This window comes from Gavia stellata, chromosome 1 (genome assembly GCF_030936135.1).
Source record: "Gavia stellata isolate bGavSte3 chromosome 1, bGavSte3.hap2, whole genome shotgun sequence".
NCBI classification, from domain to species: Eukaryota; Metazoa; Chordata; class Aves; order Gaviiformes; family Gaviidae; genus Gavia; species Gavia stellata.
The window spans coordinates 79,559,372-79,585,702 of NC_082594.1; the positions used below are offsets into that span (position 1 = coordinate 79,559,372).

General features: G+C 38.6%; 1 protein-coding gene across 1 annotated transcript in view; it reads left to right on the top strand.

The window, feature by feature from the left end:
- The window catches only part of STS (steroid sulfatase), a 115,142-nt gene extending 89,510 nt beyond the window's left edge, over nt 1-25,632 (top strand). Inside the window, exon 12 of the mRNA XM_059816268.1 lies at nt 25,069-25,632. Within this exon, the coding sequence (XP_059672251.1) occupies nt 25,069-25,451 (383 nt within the window). The 3' untranslated portion in view covers nt 25,452-25,632. The remainder of the gene's footprint in view (nt 1-25,068) is intronic.
- Nucleotides 25,633-26,331: the final 699 nt, after the last annotated feature.

The following is a 26,331-nucleotide window of genomic DNA, read 5'->3' on the forward strand; positions in this document are numbered from 1 at the left end:
GTGCAAAATTTTCATTTGATAAGGAGGAAATATATTGTAATCCTCTGTAATAAACATTGAAAAATGTAATGCAATACAGTCTGTACTACAAAGAAATAATAATAATCTTCACAGTATTTTGGTACTACTAAAAAAGTATAGTAATGTTTCTGATAAATGCTAGAGTGACTTTATTAGCAGCACTTCACCTTTTCTGTTTCAAAATGGATTTCATTATTCAGTGGAAAATGTCATTCAGTAAACAAAACAAAAGACTTGTTATAGCAAGTTAAATTGAAGCACAGTAGACAATAGAATCAAACTAGCTTATCATGCAAATATAATGAGTTTTAAAGACAGTAGAAGTTCACTGAAAAACTTTACATAGGAATTTTCCACTTTGCCTCACTTAACAAATAGGATACATTTCAATTAGTGTTTAATCTGAGTTTCTTGTATGTTGTGACCTACTGCAATTACTGAAAATAGTTCAAATTCACCAACCAGCGATTTTTCTATATTATTGTAGAATTCATAGCTATTGTGATCCCTGGCTGTTGCAATGTTCTTCAGTATCCAACTCTCTACAGTATTTCATGAAAGAGATTTTTTTCTTTGACTAGGGATGAGGGGATCTTCCTAGTCATGGATTTAGCCTTTTCTGCAGTATCAGCTGTTACAAGTTAAAAAGAAACAAAAAGAGAATGAGAGAGGAATATTTTCTGGTTTGCAGCTTTCAGACTGGGTACATAGGATAAATTTAAAGAATAGGGTTTTTCTTTGAGTGGTTCCTTCAGGTTCTGTTTGACTAAAGACATTAGAGTCATCATGAAGAGAGGACAAAGCAGGAAAAATCTGCTCAGAAGGGCCATTTTGTAACAACTTCTGGTTTGGACAGGTATAGCCTTTCTTGTGAAATGGAATTAAAATAAGACATATTTCTGAAGAAATGAAAGTAAGAAAAGGAATACCTTGCACTTTTCCTTACCTCTCAAAAGGACTATGATATGCATACCTTAAGGGATAATAAGGGTTACCTTATTAATTAAGAGGGCTTGCATTATTTACAGAGCCATTCTTAGCTTCATTTTTGGTAATATCACATTGAGTCTTAATAGTTAAAAAGTGTAAACAGAATGCATATGCTTAAAGAACGCTAACTTGTGAACACAATATTGTCCTGAGAAAGAGAGAGTGCAGGAGACAAAGTCTAGGCAGGTAGCAAAAATGGAAAACCTCTATGAAGCTCTATAGAACCAGCTTAAAACTCTTGTTTTTCTACTGTCAAGTTCTCAGTGTGAGGGTAGGTGAGGCTAGTGGTTGTCAGTAGCAAATGGAAATGCAATAATTTGTATGTGAGAGATATTTCGGAGTGTAAATAGTGACAATATACTCCTATTTGAAAATGCCAACCCTTTCTTGTTCAGTCCTCTTAGAGCATTGAAGAAACATAATCATTCAGACATCCACAAAGTAAATTAACAGTTCTGTTTTCTCTAAAGTAGAAAATATTAGAGATATCACTAAATATTAGGTATGTTAGAGATATCTCTTAATATTTCTTCTACTTTCTGTGATATAAACAAGACATTTCAATTCATATATTCTCTGAAGCCTTGTAAGTGGGTTTCCTACCCTCCTTCTCATTATTTTCTTAGTAGTAGGAAAGCAATTTTTTCATTGCACTCTTTGCCATATGGTGAATGAATGCTATGGTAGCTTCATATGTAAACTGTGGGATGTGCTTGTCATACCCAGTAGACCCATTGGCAGAACCCATACCCTTGCCTAGCTTTTTCCTATTCTTTTGCTTGCTTCCCTGAGGAGCTTTTTCCTTTATGGTTTACTTGCTTTCTCTGTGGTGAACAAAGGACTTAGAGGATGCTGTTACAGATTAGTAAGGATTCACATTGACCCTGAGAATGCCAGCAGTTATAGTTACTTGCTTTCATTGCTTAGCAATACAAAGGAAGGTAAATTTAGTAGAAGTTTGATCCAAGACCACCTTCTTTTGCACAGCATCTTCAAAAGGAGAGATAATACTACCATGTGACTATAACCGCTATCAAGAAAACATTTTGTTTTCTTACAAAGAAATATCTTTTTTTAATCAAATCTTATCGTACCAACCTCATATCTTTTCTCAGAAGAGAACAGATGGGAAAGGATAAGGAAGAAAGGATAAACATTTGAAGGAGTAAGATTTTCCTATTGTCACAAATTTGTCTGCTTTCTAGCTAGAAAGAATAAACTTCTTTAGTTATAGTAAAATTGATGTAGAAACACTTTTGTCTCAGAGAGCCATTCCCCCAGTGAAAGACCGTGGTAAATGTCCTTGACATTGACATACACACAGACTTGCAGTGATCATATCATAGTGCTTTTTCTTCATATAAAAATAGCAACCATAACATACTGGTCTGTTGAATCTAAGATATCCTGACCTAAATTAGTAATGTTCTTAGTGAACAGAGAAAGGTTGACAGGTTTTGGTGATCATATAAAGGCAAAGGCATTTAAAATAGCTAATTCAGTATTATTTAAACTTCAGCTTGAATGGCTTGCTGTCAGATATTGTGTCATGCACTTGTGACAGTACAAAAGAAAAATCATATGGTTTTTTTTTATGTATACTCCACAGCTAACACTTAAATAGAAAAAAATAACTGACTTACAACAACTGTCTGATAATTTTTTATCTATTTATAAAGTTAGCAGCAGCCAAAACAAATATAAATAACAACAACTATGTAAAAGAATAGATAAAAATGCACTGCAACTTTCAAAAATGAATTTCAGCTTACCAAGTAACATAAAAAGTGTGTCTTTAAGAATTTCTGAAGCATTATACTTCCAAAAATATCTTTAGTTCACTGTTGGATTTGAGCCTGCAGCATTCTGCATGTTACATTCAGAACATAGCGCTGATTCATCCTAATTTTAAAATTGGATTCAAATGGCATATGTTGTCTTAGGCAATGTTCTTCAGGGGAAGTAGTTAATGCATGCATAACCCACATAGAGTATTCTGTGTGCCACAGCCTCTAGCATCCTATTACTCCCAGAAAATAAAGCAAAGTATTTGTTTATTAGAGAAATTTCCTGGAAACCTGACTGTCAAGAGCAAGATGACTTCTCAGTATGCCATAAAAGACTGTGCCATGAAAGGCAGAAGAAATAATTATAGAAGAAAACAGTGCTCGGAGGGTGGGTGCACTTGGACAATATTATGCTGGAGGTCAGTGTGCATCTGTGGATGAGGTGCACTCTGTACAGTGTAGGTGCTTCTGAATGTAAGTCCCAATCAGTACTTTGGAAAGCCAACACAACCAGAAATATTCAGTAATCAGTGTAAATGTCCTCAGCCTGAGAAAAGCTCACGTCCCAGTACAAAGGGTGACTTTCCTGTTGATTTCAGAACTATTTTTATTTGGTCTCAAACTATTAGAGGACACATAATGCGTTACATTTTTCAAGTGTCTTTTGTTAAGACATCCAGAGTTTCCTAAAACTAGAAGGCAGGAAAAAATGCAGCTTTTAAAATTTGTTTCTTGTTTTGTTGTTCTTAGCAGAGAAATTTTGTAGATGGATTTGTGTAAAAGCTTTTTGAAACTGAAAGAGGCTGCATTTCACTAGTAATTTTCGTCATAGTTGTTTCAATGACATCTTAGTAGAAATGCAAAGACGATGAAGTAGTAAAGAACAAGTTCCTACTGATTATGACATTTTTCAAATGTATTCATTATTCCAAGTTTTACCCAATAATTCATTGAAAATAATTTTTCAGCTGCAGTTCAGCCATATTCAGCAGAATTATAAAAATAATGCATATATTTTTATTGACTCTGTGGTGTTCCAGATGTGAGACTCTAATGCAAACATGTGTGAGACTCACTCACTCACTCCTCTTCAACATTGTCATTTTAAAGCAAAACAGGTTTCTAGCATTCATAGTAGGAGGGGAAAGTTAGAAAACATGGTGCAGTCACAACATTAAAAGTCAACAAGACCGTAAAAAAACCCATAAAGATCATGACACTTTAAGTACTTAAACCTAGCACTAGTGCAATAAAGAAAGGTTGACCCTTTTAGTATTAGGAAATGTTAGTCCTCCATAAGATACATTTGTCGTTACCACGTGTGTGATAATTTTTCATGTACAACCTGTTACCTGTCTGTTGTACATTAATTTTTAAATGGTATGATACCACAGAAGTAAGCTTCTCAAACATCTCACTTGCTCAGTGAGAAGAGTATAGTCTTTAAGACTCAGTAGAGTCTTCAAAATTAAGTTAATTATATTATCTGGGCTCTCTTGAATGCCATAGTATGATGTACAAGCAGAGCTTCACTCCGTAGCTCTGATCCATCCATATGGTTCCATTCAGTGACAAGTGGAGACTGACTCTCAGTCCTAAAAGCATTATAGTTGCCTTAGCATCAGTTCATATCCTTGATAGCAAAACTACTTAGCCAGCAACGATTTATAGTTTGGGCTCAACAACGTCTTGATCTATTGTGCTGCTGCTGATTCCAAACCAAATGTAATTCTCTACTCTAGCCCTTCCTTACAGAATTGTCATTTTGGAAGGTTTGAGTTGATTCACACCTTTTTCTTTTTTTTTCTGAATAGACAAAGTGCCACCCCCAATTCTAAACTCTAAACACTTTATATATTCCAAAAGCCGTCACTGTTAATTAATCATTTGGTGGAGCTGCTAAAACACTACCACAATACATGTACACGAAGTTAAGTAGAGAGAGTGAATAGCAAAGTATAAATGGTCTCATGAAGATTTTGAGTCTAGCTCTACAAAAGTATGAAGTAGAAATACTAAACAAGACATTGTGAGTAAATAAATCTACCTACATGAAGAATTACTTATTCTCTAAAAATGGTATCTCAACACTCTGTGGACTTCCTTTTGAATACATTTTTCTCCAATTCTAGAATGCTGTGGAAGACATTAAAATTAGGACTCATTAGTTCCTCATGGCCATGGTGTCTTAGAATTGCAAATTCTTTCATCCAACTGGGGTCTAGGTCCACTCTTTTTCCTACAGCTGGCCGTGGAGGCGCTTTCACTCCCTTCCTTTACTTCTCTTTCTAATCTCCCAAATTATCCCAACATTCAGCCTAGCAAATGGGGATTCGTCGCAACTGCATTCCTGTTTGCTTTTAATCAGCTGTTACTTTTTTGTCCTAGATGTGATTATGTTGTATTAAGAGAAAATGCAATTCCTTCCTACAATATGTAGACTGTGGATATAAAAATGGAATTTGCTGTAGCACTTCCCTTTCTGTTTTATGCAGCATACCTAACTTAGAGCTAAAACAATGCTTTTTGTGTGAAAGCTCCTCCCATTTTTTCAGCTGCATCAGGTGCACTATATGATATCATGTTTTCAATGTCTAATTTCTCAAAGCCTAATTCCCAAACTTAATTTTGATTCAGAAGTATTATATAAAAGTTTAAAGTTATGAATTGTACCTATAGAGGATGATACTGACTTCTGTAATACTGAGTGCTAAATTGCTTGTGGAGTTTATATTTGACAATGATTTTTGGATTCTGAAAACAATGCCGTTGCTACTAAAGCCAATTTTCAGCTGTAGCCAGAGGCTCTAAGAACATATATATTTATGATTCAGAAACAACTGCAGTTCATGAGTGTTCAGGTCAGTTTTCAAAAAGAAACTTATAAGAAAGCCAAAGATAAACAAAACTTTTTTTTCCAGAGAAAATCAGTTTCATCAGTAAGGACTATTTGTATGTATGCCACAAAGGCATGATCTTATGCGTAAGTATATGGTGAAACATATGTTTCACAGAAGTGAAGATGATTTGAATTGTGCTGTGAGAGGGAAGTTTTGCCATAAAAGCTTGGAATTTGCTGAAAAAAAAAAATCATCTGGAAGAATTCATCCTAACAGAGTTGGTCAGCATACGAAGACTAAAGCTAGAATCAAGTGAATGAGGGAGAGAAGAAAATGTAGCTGTTGTGTCATGCTGAAATTGAGGCTTTGAATAGTTGACTTTTTTTTTAAACAAATACAGAAAGCACATAGAATTCTGTTTGGAGTCCTGTTTGCAATGGTCACTTTCAAGCTTTGAAGAAAAACTTTGAGACGTCATACATTATTTTTATATTCATTCTCTATTTTTATCTTTTTAGTATGGAAAAATCTTAGTAATCTTTAGTTTATCTTGAGTTGTAAAAAACGCATTATCATACTTGAAATATGGGTTATAATAAAATGAAATCCATTATGAAAAATGGATTATGATATTTGAAATACTTGGATTATGACATTTGAGTTTATCAAAATTAGCAACATTTACAGGTTTTTTTATAACTAAAATTATTGTGTTGAATATCATACTTTGACAGTTTGCAGGTTTATCCTTCCGAAAATCTTGCAAAGTCCATTAATAGGCTTGTCTTAGCACAACAGTAAGTACTGAACACAAATGTTTGATTTTAGTTTCACTGTCAATGGAAACATAATCAGTCAATGGATAGAAAAGCAACTGGGAATTGCAAAAAAAATTGTACAAGAATACAGGTTGTTCGTTCATCTGCTTCATTCATTCAACTCTGCCCTAGCAGAGCTGCTAGTTCATTTAGAAGTTCTGGTGATCTCAGGAATGCCAGGTAGCTCTAAACACCAGAACTATGTAGTAGCAACAAAAGACTGGCTTAGAAAACCATGCTGGTGTTCACAGTGAGGCTGTAATAATCAAGAAAAGGTGCTGAGAAATGCTTTAACTGTATTTTGGAATTTGATACGAAACACAATGCCTGCAGCACCTGAGCATTATCAGAGGCCTCTTTTTTTCTCCCTTTCATATGCCAAAATATTTCGGGTCTTCTGTTAGGAAGTGTTTTAATTTTTGCCAGTGCTTTTAAATAGTTATGGCATACTGAGTTTTGGCCAAAAAAAATAAATAGAACCACATTCTGAGAAGTATATTTGAATGTTTAGCAACTAGCAGGTTGAACTAAAGAAAAGTGAATGTCCTACTCATCTTTCACAGAATATTTTTGGGTACATATCTTTCAAAGCATTTAATCCAATTTTAAGTAACCATGAGAAGTGTTCGTATTTTGAAGATCGAAAATATGCAGGTCAACATATTACTGTGTCTCTTTAACATAAACCTAAAAAAAAAATAATTTTTATATCTTAATCAAGTGAAAAATTTGCGTATAAATTATTTGAATGCTGCAAAGGATTATTCCATTAGTGCGTACTCCTCAAACTTAGGATGTTGGCAAATTATTACAACTAGCAAGGACAGCCAGCACGGGTTCATGAAAGGCAGGTCCTGCTTGACCAACCTGATCTCCTTCTATGACCAGGTGACCCGCCTAGTGGATGAGGGGAAGGCTGTTGATGTTGTCTACCTGGACTTCAGCAAAGCCTTTGACACTGTTCCCCACAGTATTCTCCTAGAGAAGCTGGCGGCCTGTGGTTTAGACAGGTACACTCTTCGCTGGGTAAAAAACTGGCTGGATGGCCGAGCCCAGAGGGTTGTGGTGAATGGGGTGAAATCCAGCTGGCGGCCGGTCACAAGCGGAGTCCCCCAGGGCTCGGTTTTGGGACCGGTCTTGTTTAATATCTTCATTGATGATCTGGATGAGGGGATAGAGTGCTCCCTCAGCAAGTTTGCAGATGACACCAAGTTGGGAGGGAGTGTTGATCTGCTTGAGGGTAGGAAGGCTCTGCAGAGGGATCTGGACAGGCTGGATCGATGGGCTGAGGCCAACCGGATGAAGTTCAATAAGGCCAAGTGCCGGGTTCTACACTTCGGCCACAACAACCCCAGGCAACGCTACAGGCTTGGGGATGAGTGGCTGGAAAGTTCCCCTGCAGAAAAGGACCTGGGGGTGTTGATCGACACCCGGCTGAATATGAGCCAGCAGTGTGCCCAGGTGGCCAAGAAGGCCAACGGCATCCTGGCTTGCATCAGAAATGGTGTGGCCAGCAGGAGCAGGGAGGTGATCATGCCTCTGTACTCGGCTCTGGTGAGGCCGCACCTCGAATACTGTGTTCAGTTTTGGGCCCCTCACTACAAGAAGGACATTGAGGTGCTGGAGCGTGTCCAGAGAAGGGCGACGAAGCTGGTGAGGGGTCTGGAGCACAAGTCTTATGAGGAGCGGCTGAGCGAGCTGGGGTTGTTTAGCCTGGAGAAGAGGAGGCTGAGGGGAGACCTTATCGCTCTCTACAACTACCTGAAAGGGGGTTGCAGAGAGGTGGGTCTCTTCTCCCAAGTGACTAGTGACAGGACTAGAGGAAATGGCCTCAAGTTGCGACAGGGGAGGTTCAGGCTAGACATTAGGAAAAAGTTCTTCACTGAGAGAGTGGTGAAACACTGGAATAGGCTGCCCAGGGAGGTGGTAGAGTCACCCTCCCTGGAGGTATTCAAGGAGCGTGTGGATGTGGCATTGTGGGATGTAGCTTGATGGACATGGTGCTGTGTGGTGTTGGGTGGGTTGTGGCTTGTTATTGTTGTTGTGTGGCGTGGGTTTTGTGGTTGTGTTGTGTTTTTTTGTTGTTTTTTTTTCCCCCCCCCCCCCCCCCCCAGGTTGGACTCGATGATCTTACAGGTCTTTTCCAACCGTACTGATTCTGTGATTCTGTGATTCTGTGACAGTGTCTACATGCACAACTGCCTGAGTATTCCCCGCTAAGTATTTCTTCATGGTGTCAAGCTTGATAAATAAATACTAATTCTTTCATAGAGAAGGCTTATTGCCATGGCATGAAAGAGCCAGTAACAGGTTTGTACCTCATCAACATGAGAACCTTAGTGCTTGGTTGAGCCTAACAATGCAGTCTCTGCCTAGACACACAAGAAAAAGTTCCCATGACAATTATACATGGTTTTTCCTAACCAGTTTCAAGGGATGTGTTCACTTTGTGGACTGAATTGACCTCAGATAGTATGGTAGTAACCATTTGTTACTAGATTTTGTCTTTCAGATGCTACGTATTCTGACAAGTTGTATGAGAACACACTGTGTCTCAGGCAGGGAGAGGAGTACCTTTAGGAAGGCTTAAATTGTCTGCGGTCTTTGGTCATCCGAGGATCTACATGTCTGTGTAATATGTCTGTATATGGGCATTTTAATTCCTCCTCTGATAAATTTTAATCTGTTCTTGAGGAGATGGTTGTGGAAGCAGACACCTTTTTTACATTTAAGTTTTTCATCTTTTTATGTTAGATAGACAAGAAGAAAGTAGTGATCCAAAGTTCTGAAGATAAAACTAGACAGACCTGTGAGATTAAGCAAGGCAGGAAAACCTTTCAAAGTGAAGGTGAGGATCTGGGTGATAGGAAAATTGTTTACCAAGTCAATCTGCCTGGCTTGACTTCCATTCGAATTCAGTTTGATTGGGAAATTACCTAATATCTAATCCTAATTGAATTTCAGGTTCCTTTTTATGTCTATACAGCAGAGTGCCAAGACCTCAGTTAAGAATACTGACTCAGTATTAGTAAAGAAACAGAGTTTAAGCTTAGGCATGTTCAGTGTGAATGCCAGCCAGTTAGAGACATCTTTGGGAGTGTAAGAAAAAGTTAAGCAACCATATAAACATGAATTCGTATGTTTTAATTAATCATTAGACTGAGGTTGTGGTAAACATCTGCAGTGTGCAATGCACTATAGTATAAAGCAGAATGGATTACTGTGAACCACTGCTGAATGCTAAAACAAACCTGTTTTACAACTGAAAACCATTTATGTAATCCATTTTCTTTTCCATTGCAACAGATGAGGAATGTGCGTATGGTTACTTGCATTGTGGAGAATAGCACAAAAATGTGTAGAAGAAGGAGCCATGGTAGTGAATACAATAGGAAAACATTTCCTGGTGTTTCCTGTTACCATTACTGTTGTCACAGATCTTTAAAGAGTATTTTGACAAAGAAACCAGCTAAAATTGAGAGATGAAGACTGAGTTTGCAGAACAATGAATTAAAAATTGAATGTAAGCTTCAAAAGCCAAAAACCAACTACCAGTACGCAGATGTTTGTATTTCATAATTGCCTTTGAGTGCTATCATCACTCTTAACTGCAGTGAGGAGGGAAGGCATATATAAAATTTATAGCTTGTCATGTAATGCCAAAAGCCCTTTCAGTAGTTTTGAGGAAGTACCATGTGTAACTGAATGACTTCAGACTGTAAGATGTTTTATATTCTATTTATTTATATTACTTCCTAAAATAACAGGTTAAAGCCCTTAAAGTAAACCATAATCTATGGGAACATACTCTTAGACCAGTAAAAAGATGTAGGATTTCATGCTTAAGAATGAGGCTGTCTTTGTTTAACTCATCTTTGTAACTGTCTTGTGTAACAGAGCCTGGACCTCATAGTGCCACAATAAACAATAATAAATGTTGGATTAAGTTTGTGACATAAGTGTCCTCTTCAAAGATACTTTGAGGCATGCTAGAATTATTAGTTAAATTAGTTAAAAATAGGAGATCTAGCCAAAAAGAACAAACATTATCTCTACCACCTCATTCACAGCAGTGGTCTACCTACCCTCTTTCAACTGTGCTTCAGAGATCGGAGGCTAAAAAAAAGATAATTCATTTTGCCACCCATATATCATGGGAAAAAAACTCAAAAAACCCCACCCTTATGGCCCATGGAAATGATTGGCTAGAAGTTTTAAGTTAGAATCTGCCTGAAGTCCTAGGAATTTTGTCTTTTTTACATATAAAAGTGTAAGGAGATACAATGCAGAGAATGAAGGACAATGGCTGGAGTTTCCCAGCTCCATTGCTGCTTTCTTCTAGTTTGAGATGAACTCACTCCGGGGCTGATTACGTCTCAGCTGAGCACTCTGGACGTTGTGCAAGACTTTTCTATGCTGCTGAATATCTCCAGCAGGCTCAAGAAGTGGGAAAGGCTTTGTTCAAATACTGCACCCAGGCCCATGCACCACATAGCTCAAAAACACCTGGACTTACCTGGATATACTAGGTAGTATGTCATGTATACATATCCATGTATATACCAGAAGAAGAAAAGGCAACAGGATTTTACCGATGGGATGTTGAGTAACTGAGGAATTTATGTTTGGAGTTAGAGGATGTTGCTAAGCAGGCGTGAGTTTAATCTTCAGGGAGGTAAGACCTAAATTTTGAACACTGATTTTTCTACAAGGTAGAGTTGTCCAGTGAACAGAACACTTGTCTTAGACTTGGTAAAACTTGATTCAGGTTTCTTCTTTCTACAGACCCTGAGACAACATTAAATAAATCACTCACGGTGTATTCATCAGTATCAGTGTAGCAAAGAAATAAAACAGTTTTTATCAACTGTTTTGTTAAGCAACAGCACAGATCACCAAAAAAAAAGTACTCAATTTTTTTTTCTTAAATAGTTTGAAGTAGGAGATTTGATGACAGTTGAGGAGCATATGTAGATCCTTGCTTAAACAATTAGTTGAGCACACAGCAGCTTCAGTCACATTACATTGTACTTTGCTCAATTTAAGCATGAGGTTATTATTTGTATTCTTAAGCTAAGGTAGAAATACTTCATTGAACTGAGGGCAAATAAGATTAAATCATCCTCTCAGTAAATTCAAAGGGATTTTAACATTCACTTCACTGCACCACAACTCTACAAAAGGTGTAGAAATGGAATTTAGAGTAGACAATGCAACAGGTAATTGAGGGATGGGGCAACCCAAATGAACTCTAAGACAATCATCTGCACCAAAATCTTTATTTAAACTCCAGCAAAAGTTCGTGAAGGATTTGTATTTGAAAAAGTTAGTAGATAAAACACTAAGTGAAAGGAGTATGCCAATAAAATGTCTTTGTCTTCTGCAATAAAGGAGATGAATGATAGTAGCACAAAAGTTACAATAGAAGACACCATCCATCAAGAGAGTTCTTAAAAAATACATTGCAGGGAACAATTGCGCGGTGGCAGGGGGATGAATTAGATGACAAAAAGAAAATTCATTTGAAATATCTGAAATGAGCTTTTGTTCTTATTTGCTACAACTGGAACAGAGGAAACTGCATACGTTAATATGAGAAAGATACAGGCATCGGGTAAGCAGAGTCGATGCAGATGTACTGTAGTTAGTGACTATATTTCAAAGGTCATTGGATGATCATTAAGCATGAGTAAGACTTATTTTAAAAAGTACACAGAAGTAATGTATATGAACAAGAAAGGCAAACCTCTCTGTATTTTCTGTCCACATCAGTTAAATATGTAGGTTTTACATATACTTGAGAGATGTTTAACCCACTACCTATGAACACTTTCATAAGGGATCTTTCATAAGCAGCAGCACCTTGTAGATAGATATTTGATCTTAGAGAACAAAATTAAAGATGGACTAGAGAATGCTGGGGAGCCAAGAAGTTCGACTCTCTAACTTGGGGTGACACTTCACTCTAAAAGTGACTCCAGCAGAACTGTAAGTGACCCGAGCACTGTCAGTGTCTACTGACAGAGCAACGTCTTCCAGCACCTGAGCAGAGTGAGCAGAGCTGGGTGCTGATAACAGGTCCACCAATAGTCCCAGGCTAGGCAAAGTGGTGATTCAGGTTCAAGGTCTATCCAGGGAGTCCAACCAGGAGGAGGAGATGGAAGCACAGACAGAGCTGGAAGAATGGCTACAACCTAGGGCCATACAGAGACAAGGATGGGAACTGGCAGTCCTGCAGCACCACTCAGGCAGGAACTGATGGCCTCGGGCTGAGCTGAAATGGGAATCCTGGTCCATGTGCAGAGTGCATGGATGGGGGTCCACCCTAGGGCTGAGCAGGGCCAGGGAGGCTCTTGTTGCCCTCAAGGCTCTTGACACCTCAGATTTTTAGCAAATTCTGAGGATGGTGATGACAACATGTACATGTCTACAGTGTAAACACCTACAGCTGAGCTAACCTGAGCTAATCATTCTCATCAAAAGAGGAAACAAGCAGAATTCTTCTCACCCTAAAGCAGACTTCTAACAAAGGTAAGAAGCAGATCAGTGTAGGCTGGTAACTAGCTTACATAAAGACCTCCACATTGCAGTGATCCAAAATTAGGTGAAGTGACCAGATTATCAAATTGCATACTAAGTAGCAGCATAGTGATGAGCAGTAAATCCTACCCAGTAGCTTGAATTTAAAATTAGAAATGCCTTGCCACCTTTTTCACAATGTGAAAAACATTATTATTTTGCTAAGTGTCAGGAATGACACTATGGGAGTCTTTTGAAGTTGACTGGGAATTTTAGGATCATGTCATTTAGTGTCATTTTTCTTTTAAATCAGCAGTGGTTCAAATAAGGGCCTGTCCACAAATATGCAATAAATAAGATAGCCAGGTTAGACTGTATAGTAAAATACAAAGAGTGAATTGGTTTTGTAGTACAGAGTGTCATTTTATCCATGCATCAATGTCATGAAAGAACTGACAAGAATGGTCAGAAAAGAAAAACATGGATGAGATGCAGATCCTGATTTGAGTTACACTGGCATAAAGATCTTTAAAATCTAATTAAGAAAGTGCCACTTGCTTTGCTTGTTCAATTTTCCTTTTAACACAAGACTAAAACAGTCATTTACCTTGTCTGTTAGCTATCAGCTCCCTAAGAATCTTTTTATTCTTTCTTACAGTTGTTGCTGGTGATTGGGGCACCTCTTAATGTGGAGGCATAGGTGTCCTACCCCAGAATCACTTTATAAACATCATTAAGTCTCATTAAACCTCATTCCATGTCACCAGCCTTTGTCTTAATAGCAACATACAGTGGCAAAGTAATCTGTCAGAGAAATTGTACAGACACTTGTAACAATAAGTAACAGGTTTCCATAGATACATAGACATATCTTTTACTGATATTTACACATTTGCATGTTATAGTCCACAGCAAAGTTTTTTCTTGAGATTTCCTCAACAGTAGAAGGCAAGTGCTGCAGACCACTCTTCTGGTTTTGGGGGTCACCATGTATGAAAAACATTAAAGTGTCAGTGTGATGTGGGTTTATGTCTGTTCTCCACTAGTTCAGCTACACAATCCCATGAAAGACTTAAATAGCATCAAGTATCCAATTCACAACATGTAGGTCACGGGAGAAAATTCACTTTTCCTTTAATAGTAACTCATGAGCATTCAAGTTACTTACACCACATTTTTGTTGGACAAAGAGCAGCCCCTTTCTCCCCTCTGAACTGTGTCCATTTACCCTATTTTCATCCTTTTCCCATCTGTTTATTCCCCTTTCTCTCCCCATTTCTCAGCTTCTAGTCTCACTGATAGTGAACCTCCTTTTGACCTTCTTAATTGATCAATCCCTTGTATGAGTCTTTCTCTTCTGCAACTGCAGAAGTTGTAATAAACTCTGACCCTCATGAGGGTTTTCCTGTCTTTCGCCTTTTCTGTTTTTTAGTCTCACAAGTTCCTTCACTTCCACTGTTCTCTATAGAGAAGTCTCTTATCTTACAAGTGGGGTTTTTTTTGTTTGTTCTTTTAAGATCTTTTTGTCTTCTTTCTTTGCTGCTGGTTTTCTTCTTTGGTGATATCAAGAAGACATACCTTTTTGCACTGCATAAAACATCTGGGTCACTTATTACTATTTCTTGCTGAAGTCCATTACAATCTTTTAATCTACTTGATTATTGAAGATATTTTGTTTCCCCTGCTTCCTAACTTGCTTTGTGAGCATCATCTTCACTCTTTGTTTGCCCCTTGGGATTTTTTTTCTGTCTCTACCTGATCTTGCCCATTTCTTGCCCATGGAGGCACCACAATCAAGAAAAGCCTTGAAAAATCCCAAATCCCTCGTTTGTGTTCACTGTTTCAACTGCAACAGCTGTAGAAAGCAGAACAAGCATCAAGTGTCATTTACCTGAACTGTCTCATTAGGTATTTTAATTTGCTATCTTCATCCTCATATCAGAGCAGCTGCAGCTGAATTTGGGTGACACAGTATGGGCATATTATTTGGTAAGTGTGAAATAACATAACTGCTGAACGGGAGAAGACCATTTCTAGCTTGAACAGAGACCACAAAACTGTTTATATCAAGCTCAAGAAATTGACCTACTCAACTGATACACATTTCTGCTAACAATATTTTAGGTAGGAAAGTGTTTCCCCTGACAAGCATGACAAATACTGTTACAGTATTTTCTTGCCTCTGCTCTGCTCTGTGACAGTGGCAGCAGAGTTATTGTTAGGCTCAGGCAGAGCTATTTATACTCTGGGACTTGCAGTGCTCTACTCGCTACCAGTGTTCCCCTACTTACTATAGGAGAGAGAGACAAATAAAGGGAAGGAAAAAAAAAAGAATGAAACCCTGTCCTTTTTTAACAATATATATACCCTGTTCCGAATCAAGTAAGAACATAAACCCAACTTCCTAGTTCAGTTGGTTAAGTTGAAATGAAATAGAAACATTCTCTTGTTTTTATTCCTGTTATTTGTCTTATTTGCACTTCCCTTTCTCATGGTTTAGATTGCAAACTAAGGGGCAGGAATGGCTGCAGCATGGAAGGCACAAGCCAAACCTCCGGTACACCAATCCAATGAATCATTCTTTATTACACACCCCCCCCCAAAAAAAAAAAAAAAAAAAAAAAAAACCAAACACAAACAAACAAACAAAGAAACCCCCCCCAAAACTTGATTATTTTGATTACTCCATGCATGACTGAACAGAGTTTACTAGCCAAAATTATTTTGTATTAATTGAATGACAGATCGAAGTAAACTTTCATCAAAACAATGCTGACCTCTCCATTTAAGTCCTATATAAGGAACAGTTAAAATGTATTCATCTCATCTGGAGCCCCAGGAGACCCTTCTCTGTTCTTGTTTTAAGTAGGAAGGAGATTTTAGCAGGTTATACACTTCAAAAGGGTAAAGCCTGTTTTTTTCACTATGCTGCACATATGCATTCCTTAAGCTGGAAATTAGGAGGACAGAGTCAAGGTTCTTTCCCTTTTCCATCACTTACTGTCATCTGGAGAAGAGCATCTCTGCATCCTTCTTGCATACCACCAAGACAAGAAAATACTCCCATTGCTTTCCTAAAACTCTTCTCTTCAAACTCAAGCATTCATGCTGACTGGAGAGCTGTGAAATGAAGTCTGGTTTTTGCATAGAGGTCCAAACTGGCAGACAGCTGAATTTCTCTGAAATACCTTAACCTTGAGAAGGTCCATGTGAAAACAGAAAACAGACTTCTAGCAATTTTCTTAGGAATAAATTTATATAAGAGTCCCTGCTGATCATCTTTAAAAGAGCATCCTGTGATATGTCCTTTTGGTGTTTAGGTTTAATTCAGGATTTTGGGGGATTTTTGCATTGTTTGAACATACACTCATTGATCACATTATTCTGCATCACCGACCTTCATTGAATTTCTGCTTTCCATTTCCTTAATAGTATTGGTTCCATATGATAGGCTTATAAGAACTCTAATGAAATAGGTTTAAACTTTTCTATGCACCTCAAGATTCAATTCCTTTCTGAAATGGTGGATATTATCACACCCCCAAGCTCCCCAAGCTATCAGGTAATATTCTTTTTTGTAGTTCTAATTGGCTTAATACCTGCACAACTTTTCCCACTTTTCTTTCTAATAAAAACAAAGGATGCAAATTCCTATTTACTTTCAGCTCTTCATCCCAAATTTTAACACCATTTGTAATCTTTTGTCAGTTTCAGATACTGCCAAAGAAAGACATGCATTTTCTATCAGTGGGACAAAACTTATTTTCATCTATTTCAGTTACTAAACAGGACATGCTATAATCTTTACAATAAAAACAGAATTCAGTCATTCAGAATCTTTTTATTTATATTTAGGACTGACTGATACTGAGATTTTGCACCATATAGTTGAGAAATGGTTGCTTTCTTTAACTCAATTTTTTATTCTGACAAAAGAAACCCCTTTGCTATGGTGTCATTTTCACTTGACTGATTCAATTTCCAAAGTAAAACAAATATTTTTTTTTCAGAAAATTTCCTAAGTATCCTAGTAGCTTTTTTTAAAAGTAAAAAAAACAAAATAAAATGATTCAGCTATCTGAGACACATGTAAGGAAGTGTAATTCACCTTTGTCCTAAACTTCTTAAAATAAAACAAATGAATATTCAGTATTCTTTGGCAGTACACACAATTCCAGGCTACTGCATTTACAAAATTTCTACTTTTAACTTTTAAAGTAACTTTGCATAGTTATTTCTTTGTTTTTAGATGCAATTCTTGCTATTTAAAGGTAAAACATGCTATCAATTTTCAGATTAATGATTTGGAATACTTATAGAATCATAGAATGATAGAATCATTTAGGTTGGAAAATATGTTAAATCATCAAGTCCAACCGTAAACCTAACACTGCTAAGTCCAGCATTAAACCATATCCCTAAGCGCCTCATCCACACGTCTTTTAAAAACCTCCAGGGATGGGGACTCAACCACCGCCCTGGGCAGCCTGTTCCAGTGTCTGACAACCGTCTCAGTGAAGAAATTTTGCCTAATATCCAAAAGAAACCTGCCTTAACACAACTTGAGGCCATTTCCTCTTGTCCTATGGCTTGTCACTTGGGAGAAGAGGCCAACACCCACCTCTCTGCAACCCCCTTTCAGGTAGTTGTAGAGAGCGATGAGGTCTCCCCTCAGCCTCCTCTTCTCCAGACTGAGCAACCCCAGCTCCCTCAGCTGCTCCTCATAAGACTTGTGCTCCAGACCCCTCACCAGCTTCGTCGCCCTTCTCTGGACACCCTCCAGCACCTCAATGTCCTTCTTGTAGGGAGGGGCCCAAAACTGAACACAGTGTTCGAGGTGCGGCCTCACCAGAGCCGAGTACAGGGGCACGATCACCTCCCTACTCCTGCTGGCCACACCGTTTCTGATACATGCCAGGATGCCGTTGGCCTTCTTGGCCACCTGGGCACACTGCTGGCTCATCTTCAGCCGGCTGTCAATCAACACCCCCAGGTCCTTTTCTGCGGGGCAGCTTTCCAGCCACTCGTCCCCAATCCTGTAGCGTTGCATGGGGTTGTTGTGACCCAAGTGCAGGACCCAGAACTTGGCCTTGTTGAACTGCATACAATTGGCCCATCAATCCAGCCTGTCCAGATCCCTCTGCAGAGCCTTCCTACCCTCAAGCAGATCAACACTCCCGCCCAACTTGGTGTCATCTGCAAACTTGCTGAGGGTGCACTCGATCCCCTCATTCAGAACATTCAATATTAAACAAAACTGGCCCCAGTATGGAGCCCTGGAGAACACCTCTTCTGACCGGCCACCAGCTGGATTTGACTCCATTCACCACAAGTCTTTGGGCCCAGCCATCCAGCCAGTTTTTTACTCAGCGAAGAGTGCACCTGTCCAAGCCATGAGGAGCCAGTTTCTCCAGGAGAATGCCGTGGGAAACAGTGTCAAAGGCTTTACTAAAGTCTAAGTAGGCAACATCCACAGCCTTTCCGTCATCCACTAGGCGGGTCACCTGGTCATAGAAGGAGATCAGGTTGGTCACACAGGACCTGCCTTTCATAAACCCGTGCTGGCAGGGCCTGATGGCCTGATTGTCCTGTATGTGCCCCGTGATGGCACTCGGGATGATCTGCTCCATAACCTTCCCCAGCACTGAGGTCAGACTGACAGACCTGTAGTTCCCCGGATCCTCCTTCCAGCCCTTCTTGAAGATGGGCATCACATTTGCTAACCTCCAGTCCACTGGGACCTCCCCAGTTAGCCAGGATTGCTGGTAGATGATGGAAAGTGGCTTGGTGAGCACTTCTGCCAGCTTCCTCAGTACCCTTGGGTGGATCCCATCCAGTCCCATAGACCTGTGGGTGTCTAAGTGGTGTAGCAGGTTGCTAACAATTTCCTCTTGGATTGTGGGGGCTTCATTTTGCTCCCCATCCCTATCTTCCCCTATCCCTATCTTCCAGCTCAGGGGGCTGGGTACCTGGAGAACAACTGGTATTACTAGTAAAGACTGAGTTAAAAAAGGCGTTAGCCTTCTAACTTCATTAGCATGTTGACTTCATTAGCATTCTGTGTGTCAAGGGGTTTTTTGACATCCAATTTTTGAAAAATGTCTGGAGAAAATAATTTATAAATAAATTCCTGGGAATGGTTTTGGTTTTGGTTGTTTCAAATTTGTCTGAAATTATTTGCAGAAGTTGCTCGATATCAGGAAAATTGCTGTCTGAATCTTGCAGATCTGTTCATTCCACTCAGAAATATTGCATCCACTTTATATAAGAGACTAATGATTGTCCTCAATTTATTCTCTCTTAATAAAACATTTTTTTGGAGGATAGAAAGAACAAAAGACAAAACACAATTCTGAATAGATTTCTCTTTGGGTGTTGCCATCTTTGGCAAAGTGGCTATGCTTTGTTATGTTCTTAAGTGTGTTGCTCTCTAAGTTCTTAACTGCATCTCTTACTGACTCCAGTGGAAAACCAGTACATGCAAATCAATACTATTTCTCTCACAAGCAATAAAATAAGGCTTTTCTGTTTTCAAGGACTTTTGAATATAGGTTGGAAATGACCAGTAATTTTTTGTGCCAACATTATCTTCTGGCAGCATGCCATCGGCTGCTGCTTGGATGAACTGAAAATTACCTGGACCATTCAACAAGTAAATAGATTCTTTAAACAAATCTTTAGCAAGTGTCAGGATTATGTGCATCAAATTACTATGAATGGAATTTTATTCCAGGGCAACATGTATTCTTCCATGTAGCTGTTAACTACTACTTCCAAATATGAGGCATAACTTTGCATTATAGCACTTCCTATTTTAGCAGCATAGTTTCTATACCCACAGATTCTTCCCATTTGGGACTTTCTGCAACAAGAAAAGAAAACACTGTAAATGATCAATCAAATCTTTTTGAAGCAGATGGTGATGAATTCAGGAAAATAATTCTTTGTCAGCTGCTACCATTCAGCAGATAACCTTGACTTTTTGAATAGAATTCAATGGAAGCTTCTCATACCACAGCAGTTACTCTAGCTAAAGAGCTAAGCCATGAGATTTCTGCCATGCCTTCAGCAGCCTCAGCATGGTTTCAGTGTCTTGTATTTGTCCTCCAGCAGTTGTTCAGTATGATTATTAGATATCCACCAATGTGCAGTCCTTTCTGTTTTAGAGGATATGTAATGCTGCAGTTTCTATTCTTAAGATTTTAAAATCACTGCTACTACTGGGTTTTTTCATGGTTTTACCTCAAATACTGCATGTTCTGCACAGTTCTTTATGCAAGCCTCTTCTAGCAAGAACCGATTCTCAGAAACTAACATTATGTCTTTGAATATCACTCAGTTATTCTCCACCTACACTGGGACATAATGTGCTGTCTTTTGACTGATGTAACAATATAACATCGGACGATATCCAGATATTTAAGTATCTAAAAAAATACAATAAAGAACAATAAAGTTACAAATTTTCAAACTCAAATAACAGATTTTTATTAGCTGTTTGAGGAATGCATGTAGTCATAAAAATAATATGTATATTTTCTTCATAGTAACCAAATAGTATTTTCTATGTGCTATATATAGTTCTACAAGAATTTAGCAACCTGTGGTGGTGCAGTCCTTCCCCTTGTCTCTCAGAAACCTTTTCTAAATTGTTAAATTATTGAAAAGCTGAATATATACACATACGTGATAACTACTTTATATAAGATTAGCAGAGAACCTAACAATTCTAAATGATTCTAAAGATACAGGAAGCAAGAAGAAAGGATTCAATCTAATAACAAGAGTTATCCGAAGAACATAATTTTCAAGTGAGTTGCAGCTTTCATCTGCTAGTCTGTAGAAATGTTGAAGAGCTGGCATAAGTTAGAGCGTGGGAGCTGACAATGGCTGCAGAGCACACTTGAGATACAGGAAAAGTCTGTGTGCAATTTACATCAGTACGCTACGCCCAAAGGGTTATGTTCAAAGGCATCTGAAGTCAAGGAGAGACCAGCTCCCCAATTTACAGTGAATAACAAACTTGTTTAACTTGTTCTTCTACAGAAAGAAGAAACAAAATAATAGGAACAAAGGAGATGACAGTAGCAGCAAACCCATAAAGCTACTGTCATAGATTAAATGCAGTAAAAATGAGGTCCAGGAAATAACACAGCAATAGCTTCTATTCATGTCAAGAAATGCTTATTAGAAAACAACATTTAGCCATTAATGATTAAGAACAGGGCTATTGTAACAGAAATTACATCCATATCCAGTGTCACTTCATCTTGGAAATATGAATATATCTTACTGAGAGACTTATTTAATCTCATGGCTGCTACCTGTCTTTTGGAGCTACGGTTACCTGTATAAGAGGGTAAATAGGTGGGTGAAGGATAATAAAACAGAAGAGGAGTCTGCTAGGGAGGTCGAACTCTGAACAATTATGTTCATAGCAGTTTTGCTTGAACTAGTTGCAACCTATTTTAATTTGAGACTATTTATATATACAACTTCTGTAGTTTTTGTTTTTCTTAATGTGTGAAGGAAAGAGGTATTTTGAGAGCTGAATAGGTGAAATTGTTGGACAATTCAGAGAGCTGGAGAATTGCAGGAAAAATGGACACTAAATAAAGTAGCTGTGAAGCATTGGGACAGGATCTTGAAGGGTGCTGCAGGCTTAGGGCTTGCCTGCTGTTTTAGAAGGGACCTGATGGAGTTGAATGTGGGGGAGCCCTGACAATTTTACTACTAACTTCACTGAGGAAAAGACATATATTTGTCTTTTTATATAAAGAGAGTTTACTATCCAGATGCTTTGCAGAACAAAAGTATCGTTAATTACCAAGAGATTAATTTGATCCTTTTAGTTAACCCTCTGACAAAATGAGATTTTATATCAGCTGAGAGAGAGACTGGGAGAGAGCTCTCTCTTTTTAATATTGAGCCTCATACAGTTCATCAGCTTTACAGATTAGAAGTCTGACAGCTCTTTATGTCTCCTAGTGTATTACACTGGCTGCTCCACAGCCACAGACACTGACAGATATGCTTTAATTTTTATAATGCTTAGGAAATCAGCGGTTAAAGTCTGCGCTGCTGTTCCTTCACCATCACATGAAGTTCCAGATTGCTGCATCGCTGCAGTGTAACAGATGAATGTTGCACAATAACAGACTTTGCTCTCCCAGAGCTCAGTGTTTTGTGCAGTATGATCATGATATTATATAGCTGCATAGCTGATAAACTAGTATCAGCTCTTCAAAACACTAGCAGTGTGATTCAGACATGATGTGATGTCACACATGCCCTGTCCCCAACCCCACACATGATTTTGCAACATGCCATATGCTCTGTATATAGGCAAACCTGAACAATTCTTTATTCTGTGGGGAAAAAAAACATGGTAAAACTTCCTTATTTCTTTCTTCCCCCCATGTCTTACCTATATGAGCTGCTTGTACTGACTTGCATTAATTCAGAATCCACAACTTTATATTGCTATCTGTAAGCCCGTGAACTGGCCTGGTGCTACAGTGCCCAACACCAAAAAAAGTTGGCTGAAAATTTCTTTTCAATGTCATTCAGCATAAATGTACCATCAAAGATAGATGTGCAGTAAGACACCCTGACCACAAAGTTCTCATGTGCATAGCCTTACTGGAATTTCTTTTAGTTGACATTTTAATAGCTATATAAATTTTTTCTGCTTTTCTTCTGTCAAGGTGTTATAGTGCCTTGAATCAAATTCTCAGGTGGGCCAAACGTGGCATGGTCTACAAAGGCACATGGTGCACTGATTAATAAAGCCCTTTGGCTTTTTCTGTTCTTCATTGTCCATCTTGCCAATTAAATCCCTTTAAAGAGCCTGAAGGAATGCTTAGTGTAGAATTACATACCTTCCCAGAATGTAAATTCTAAATCTCAGTAAATGAGAGGCATATTTCTGCTCTGGGAAATGTTCCATGCATAAATTCAAAGAAATTTAAGGCAGAATGTTAGATTTTGTTTGTTTATTTTAATTCTGAGAAAACAGCAAAGAAATCAAGTATCAAACCACATTTTAAAATGTTATTGGAAAGGTAGATGAAGGAATGCTTCCCTTCCCTTCCCTTCCCTTCCCTTCCCTTCCCTTCCCTTCCCTTCCCTTCCCTTCCCTTCCCTTCCCTTCCCTTCCCTTCCCTTCCCTTCCCTTCCCTTCCCTTCCCTTCCCTTCCCTTCCCTTCCCTTCCCTTCCCTTCCCTTCCCTTCCCTTCTCCAGTAAGACTATGCCATTGCTGCTGTCACAGCCAGAGCCTTTTAAAGCCTGCCACATCCTATTGTCTGTGCCAGCAAGTCACTCTCAGCCTTTAAAGCTCCTTCCCCTTTGCTGACTTCCAAGCAGCATTCAGAGGATTCTCCCAGTCTAATGTGTATAATAACCATCACCCCTCCGACCCTGATTTAAGTGCAGACTAAGTGAACTGGAAGTCTCCAGGCTCTGTCATTGAATTAGTTCCTAAAGGTAAAATCTCTTATAATGTGAAAAATGCCATGGGATAGAAGAAGCTGTAAAGAATCTTAAGGTCACCTACTGTCCTTTAAATTCATGCTGTAGACTGGAACTGCAGCCTGATTCTTTAGTCTGCTGAAACATTTCTTTCTTTAAACCTGTTTTTATCTTTAAAAAAAAATTGAGTGTGATGTAGTTACAGCATGGCATGTACCTGTTCAATTCTGCCCTTCCCACATTTTCTAGCGCTTTCCATTCTATTGAATTGATGAATTAATTAATGAATATGAACCACTGTAGAACACACAAATCTGTGACATTCTGTACTAGATTAACAAGCTTTCTGTGAATTTAACATTCAACAAAGTACCAAAAAAAAGTTCCCCCAGTATTTACAAAAATGAGGGGATACAAAAAATGTTTTTCGCAGTAGGGTGCTGAGGAATGTAAATTACCGATGAATATGTATTTCTGATGTCTGTATACACTCAAGGGGGTAGGTAGTCTGACGTCATAGACCTCAGCTGTTTAGTATCCTACTTTTATTAAGAATAAAGTACAGACTTTTGACTCTAATTAATTATTCTCTGGTCCATTTCTGGAGAACTGTATGCTTCCCTGGCTGTGGGAGGATGGTGTGCTTCTCTGGAAGTCCCTGTCTGTTCCTGCCTTCCCTGTCTGTTCTGTGATGCTTGGAGAAAATAGTAACCATTTTTTGTTTACTCCTTTCTTGTTAAGTATTTTCAGATTCTCCCGTGTACCTTCTGCTCAAGAGTGCTTCTTGGAGGAACCAACTGATACCTGTTTATTCTTAATCCAGGAAATTATTAGTATTTTTAAACAGTGACAGTACTGACTGAAATTACTCTAGTGTGGATGGTTCGGTTTCTGTACACAGCAAATTAAGCTGAGGGAGAATGACCAATCTATAAATGAAGACATTTGGTTCCCATTTTACAAAGCAGAATGTCACCTAAAAATTGCACTACCGTACAGTTATTTCTTTTTGGAAAAAGCATATAGTGGCTTAAGACAGGGATTTAGCATCCATTATACCTTTTCATGTCATCACATTTAATAAAATGAGAAACTCTGTCTCCAGTGTTTGCAATGAAAGCATGTGGCAAAGGGCAATGTGTTAAAACAATAACGAAAGGAAGAGAGAAAAAGGTAAAAATGAAATGATTTTGATTAGCAAAATGAGAAGAAGACATGGCCCAACAGTGTCTGGATATGGTCAAAGGGCAAAGTTACATTTTAGTGAGTCTTGAAGAAGACAGTGCAATGGCTTAGTAAATTTATGCAAATCTTCTTACCACTGTTTATGTAAAAACAAAAAGTTCTTTTAAGTCTTCGATGATTTAGTTAATCAGAATTCTTCCAAGGGAATGAAATGATCATAATTATTTCATAAATATGTGTAGAATGAAAATCACTGTGTTTTGCTTATTTTTGTTTTGCTCAATTTTGTTTTACTCTTTCAGTATATTGCAGTTTCTGTACAGAGCGAGGTGGTACCAAAAGACTATTTTGCTGTGGTGTAAATTAGACTTTCATAAGACTAGGGGACTTTTAGTTTGTCATTTTATCACCAGCTGTTTTGTGTCTGTAAATTGCAGGTGAATCTGTCTGGAAAGTCTTCTTCTTCACTCCAAACTTCAGTCCTGAAGACTCCAATGGTTGCTACGATTCTCATGTTTGCTTCTGCCATGGAGGATTCATCACACACCATGATCCCCCACTGCTCTTCGATCTTTCCAGAGACCCTGAAGAGAAAGTCCCACTGACTCCAGAAACAGAGAGCCGTTTCTACGAAATCCTCAGGGTCATAGACCTAGCAGTAGACAACCACACCAGATCCCTGCATGCTGTCCCTGACCAGCTGTCATGGGACAACCTTGTCTGGAAGCCATGGCTCCAGCCGTGCTGCTCATCTCTCTTTCAGTCTTGCTACTGTGACTATGACTCAGAAGGGAGCCTGCTGGAGGTGCATTCGGGATGAACAAGCTGCAGTTCCCTTTCAGAACCTGGAACAAGAGAGTATGGGTAGCTGACTTGAACCACGGCAGTACTAGGTTTTGTTATGTAGGAGGACCTGTCTTTAAATACATCATTGCAGTAGAAGAGAGTTTCAGTCAAGAAAATGTGCCAACAGAAGGAGAGTAAGACACACCTTTTCTGTCTTTATAATACAAGAATCAGTATGAAGCACGTGTTGCCATCCTTATCTACAAATGGGCAGGCTGTAGGCATTTTCTAGATGAGATAATTTTCTAGATCACAGAAACACAGAATGATAGGGGTTGGAAGGGACCTCTGGAGATCATCTAGTCCAACCCCTGGAGATCATCTAGTCCAACCCCTCCTGCCAGAGCAGGTTCACCTAGAGCAGATTGCACAGGAATGCGTCCAGGCGAGTTTCGAGTATCTCCAGAGAAGGAGACTCCACAACCTCTCTGGGCAGCTTGTTCTAGTGCTCTGCCACCTTCAAAGTAAAGAAGTTCCTCCTCATGTTTAGATGGAACTTTCTATGACCAAGTTTGTGCCCATTACCTCTCATCCTGTCACTTCAGCTTTTTTCTTACACAGCAAGAAACTATAGTTTCTGTCAATTACAACCACTAAATGCACACTTTCCTGTCCTTTTTGCTAAGTATTATCCACAATTAGTAGGACATAGCACCGAGTAATTAAAATAGAGAGATAATAGTGGAGAGGTCTACCTGTGACTATAATTTGATAACTGATAGATATGTCAAGAGCAGACCTGTAAAAGCATCTCTATCAACAAGCATCACATCTAACATTGCATATGCCATAAAAATGTAGAGAGCTATGTAGTGGAAGACCTTGCATCCACATTAAAATTGTGCTCTCTAGCG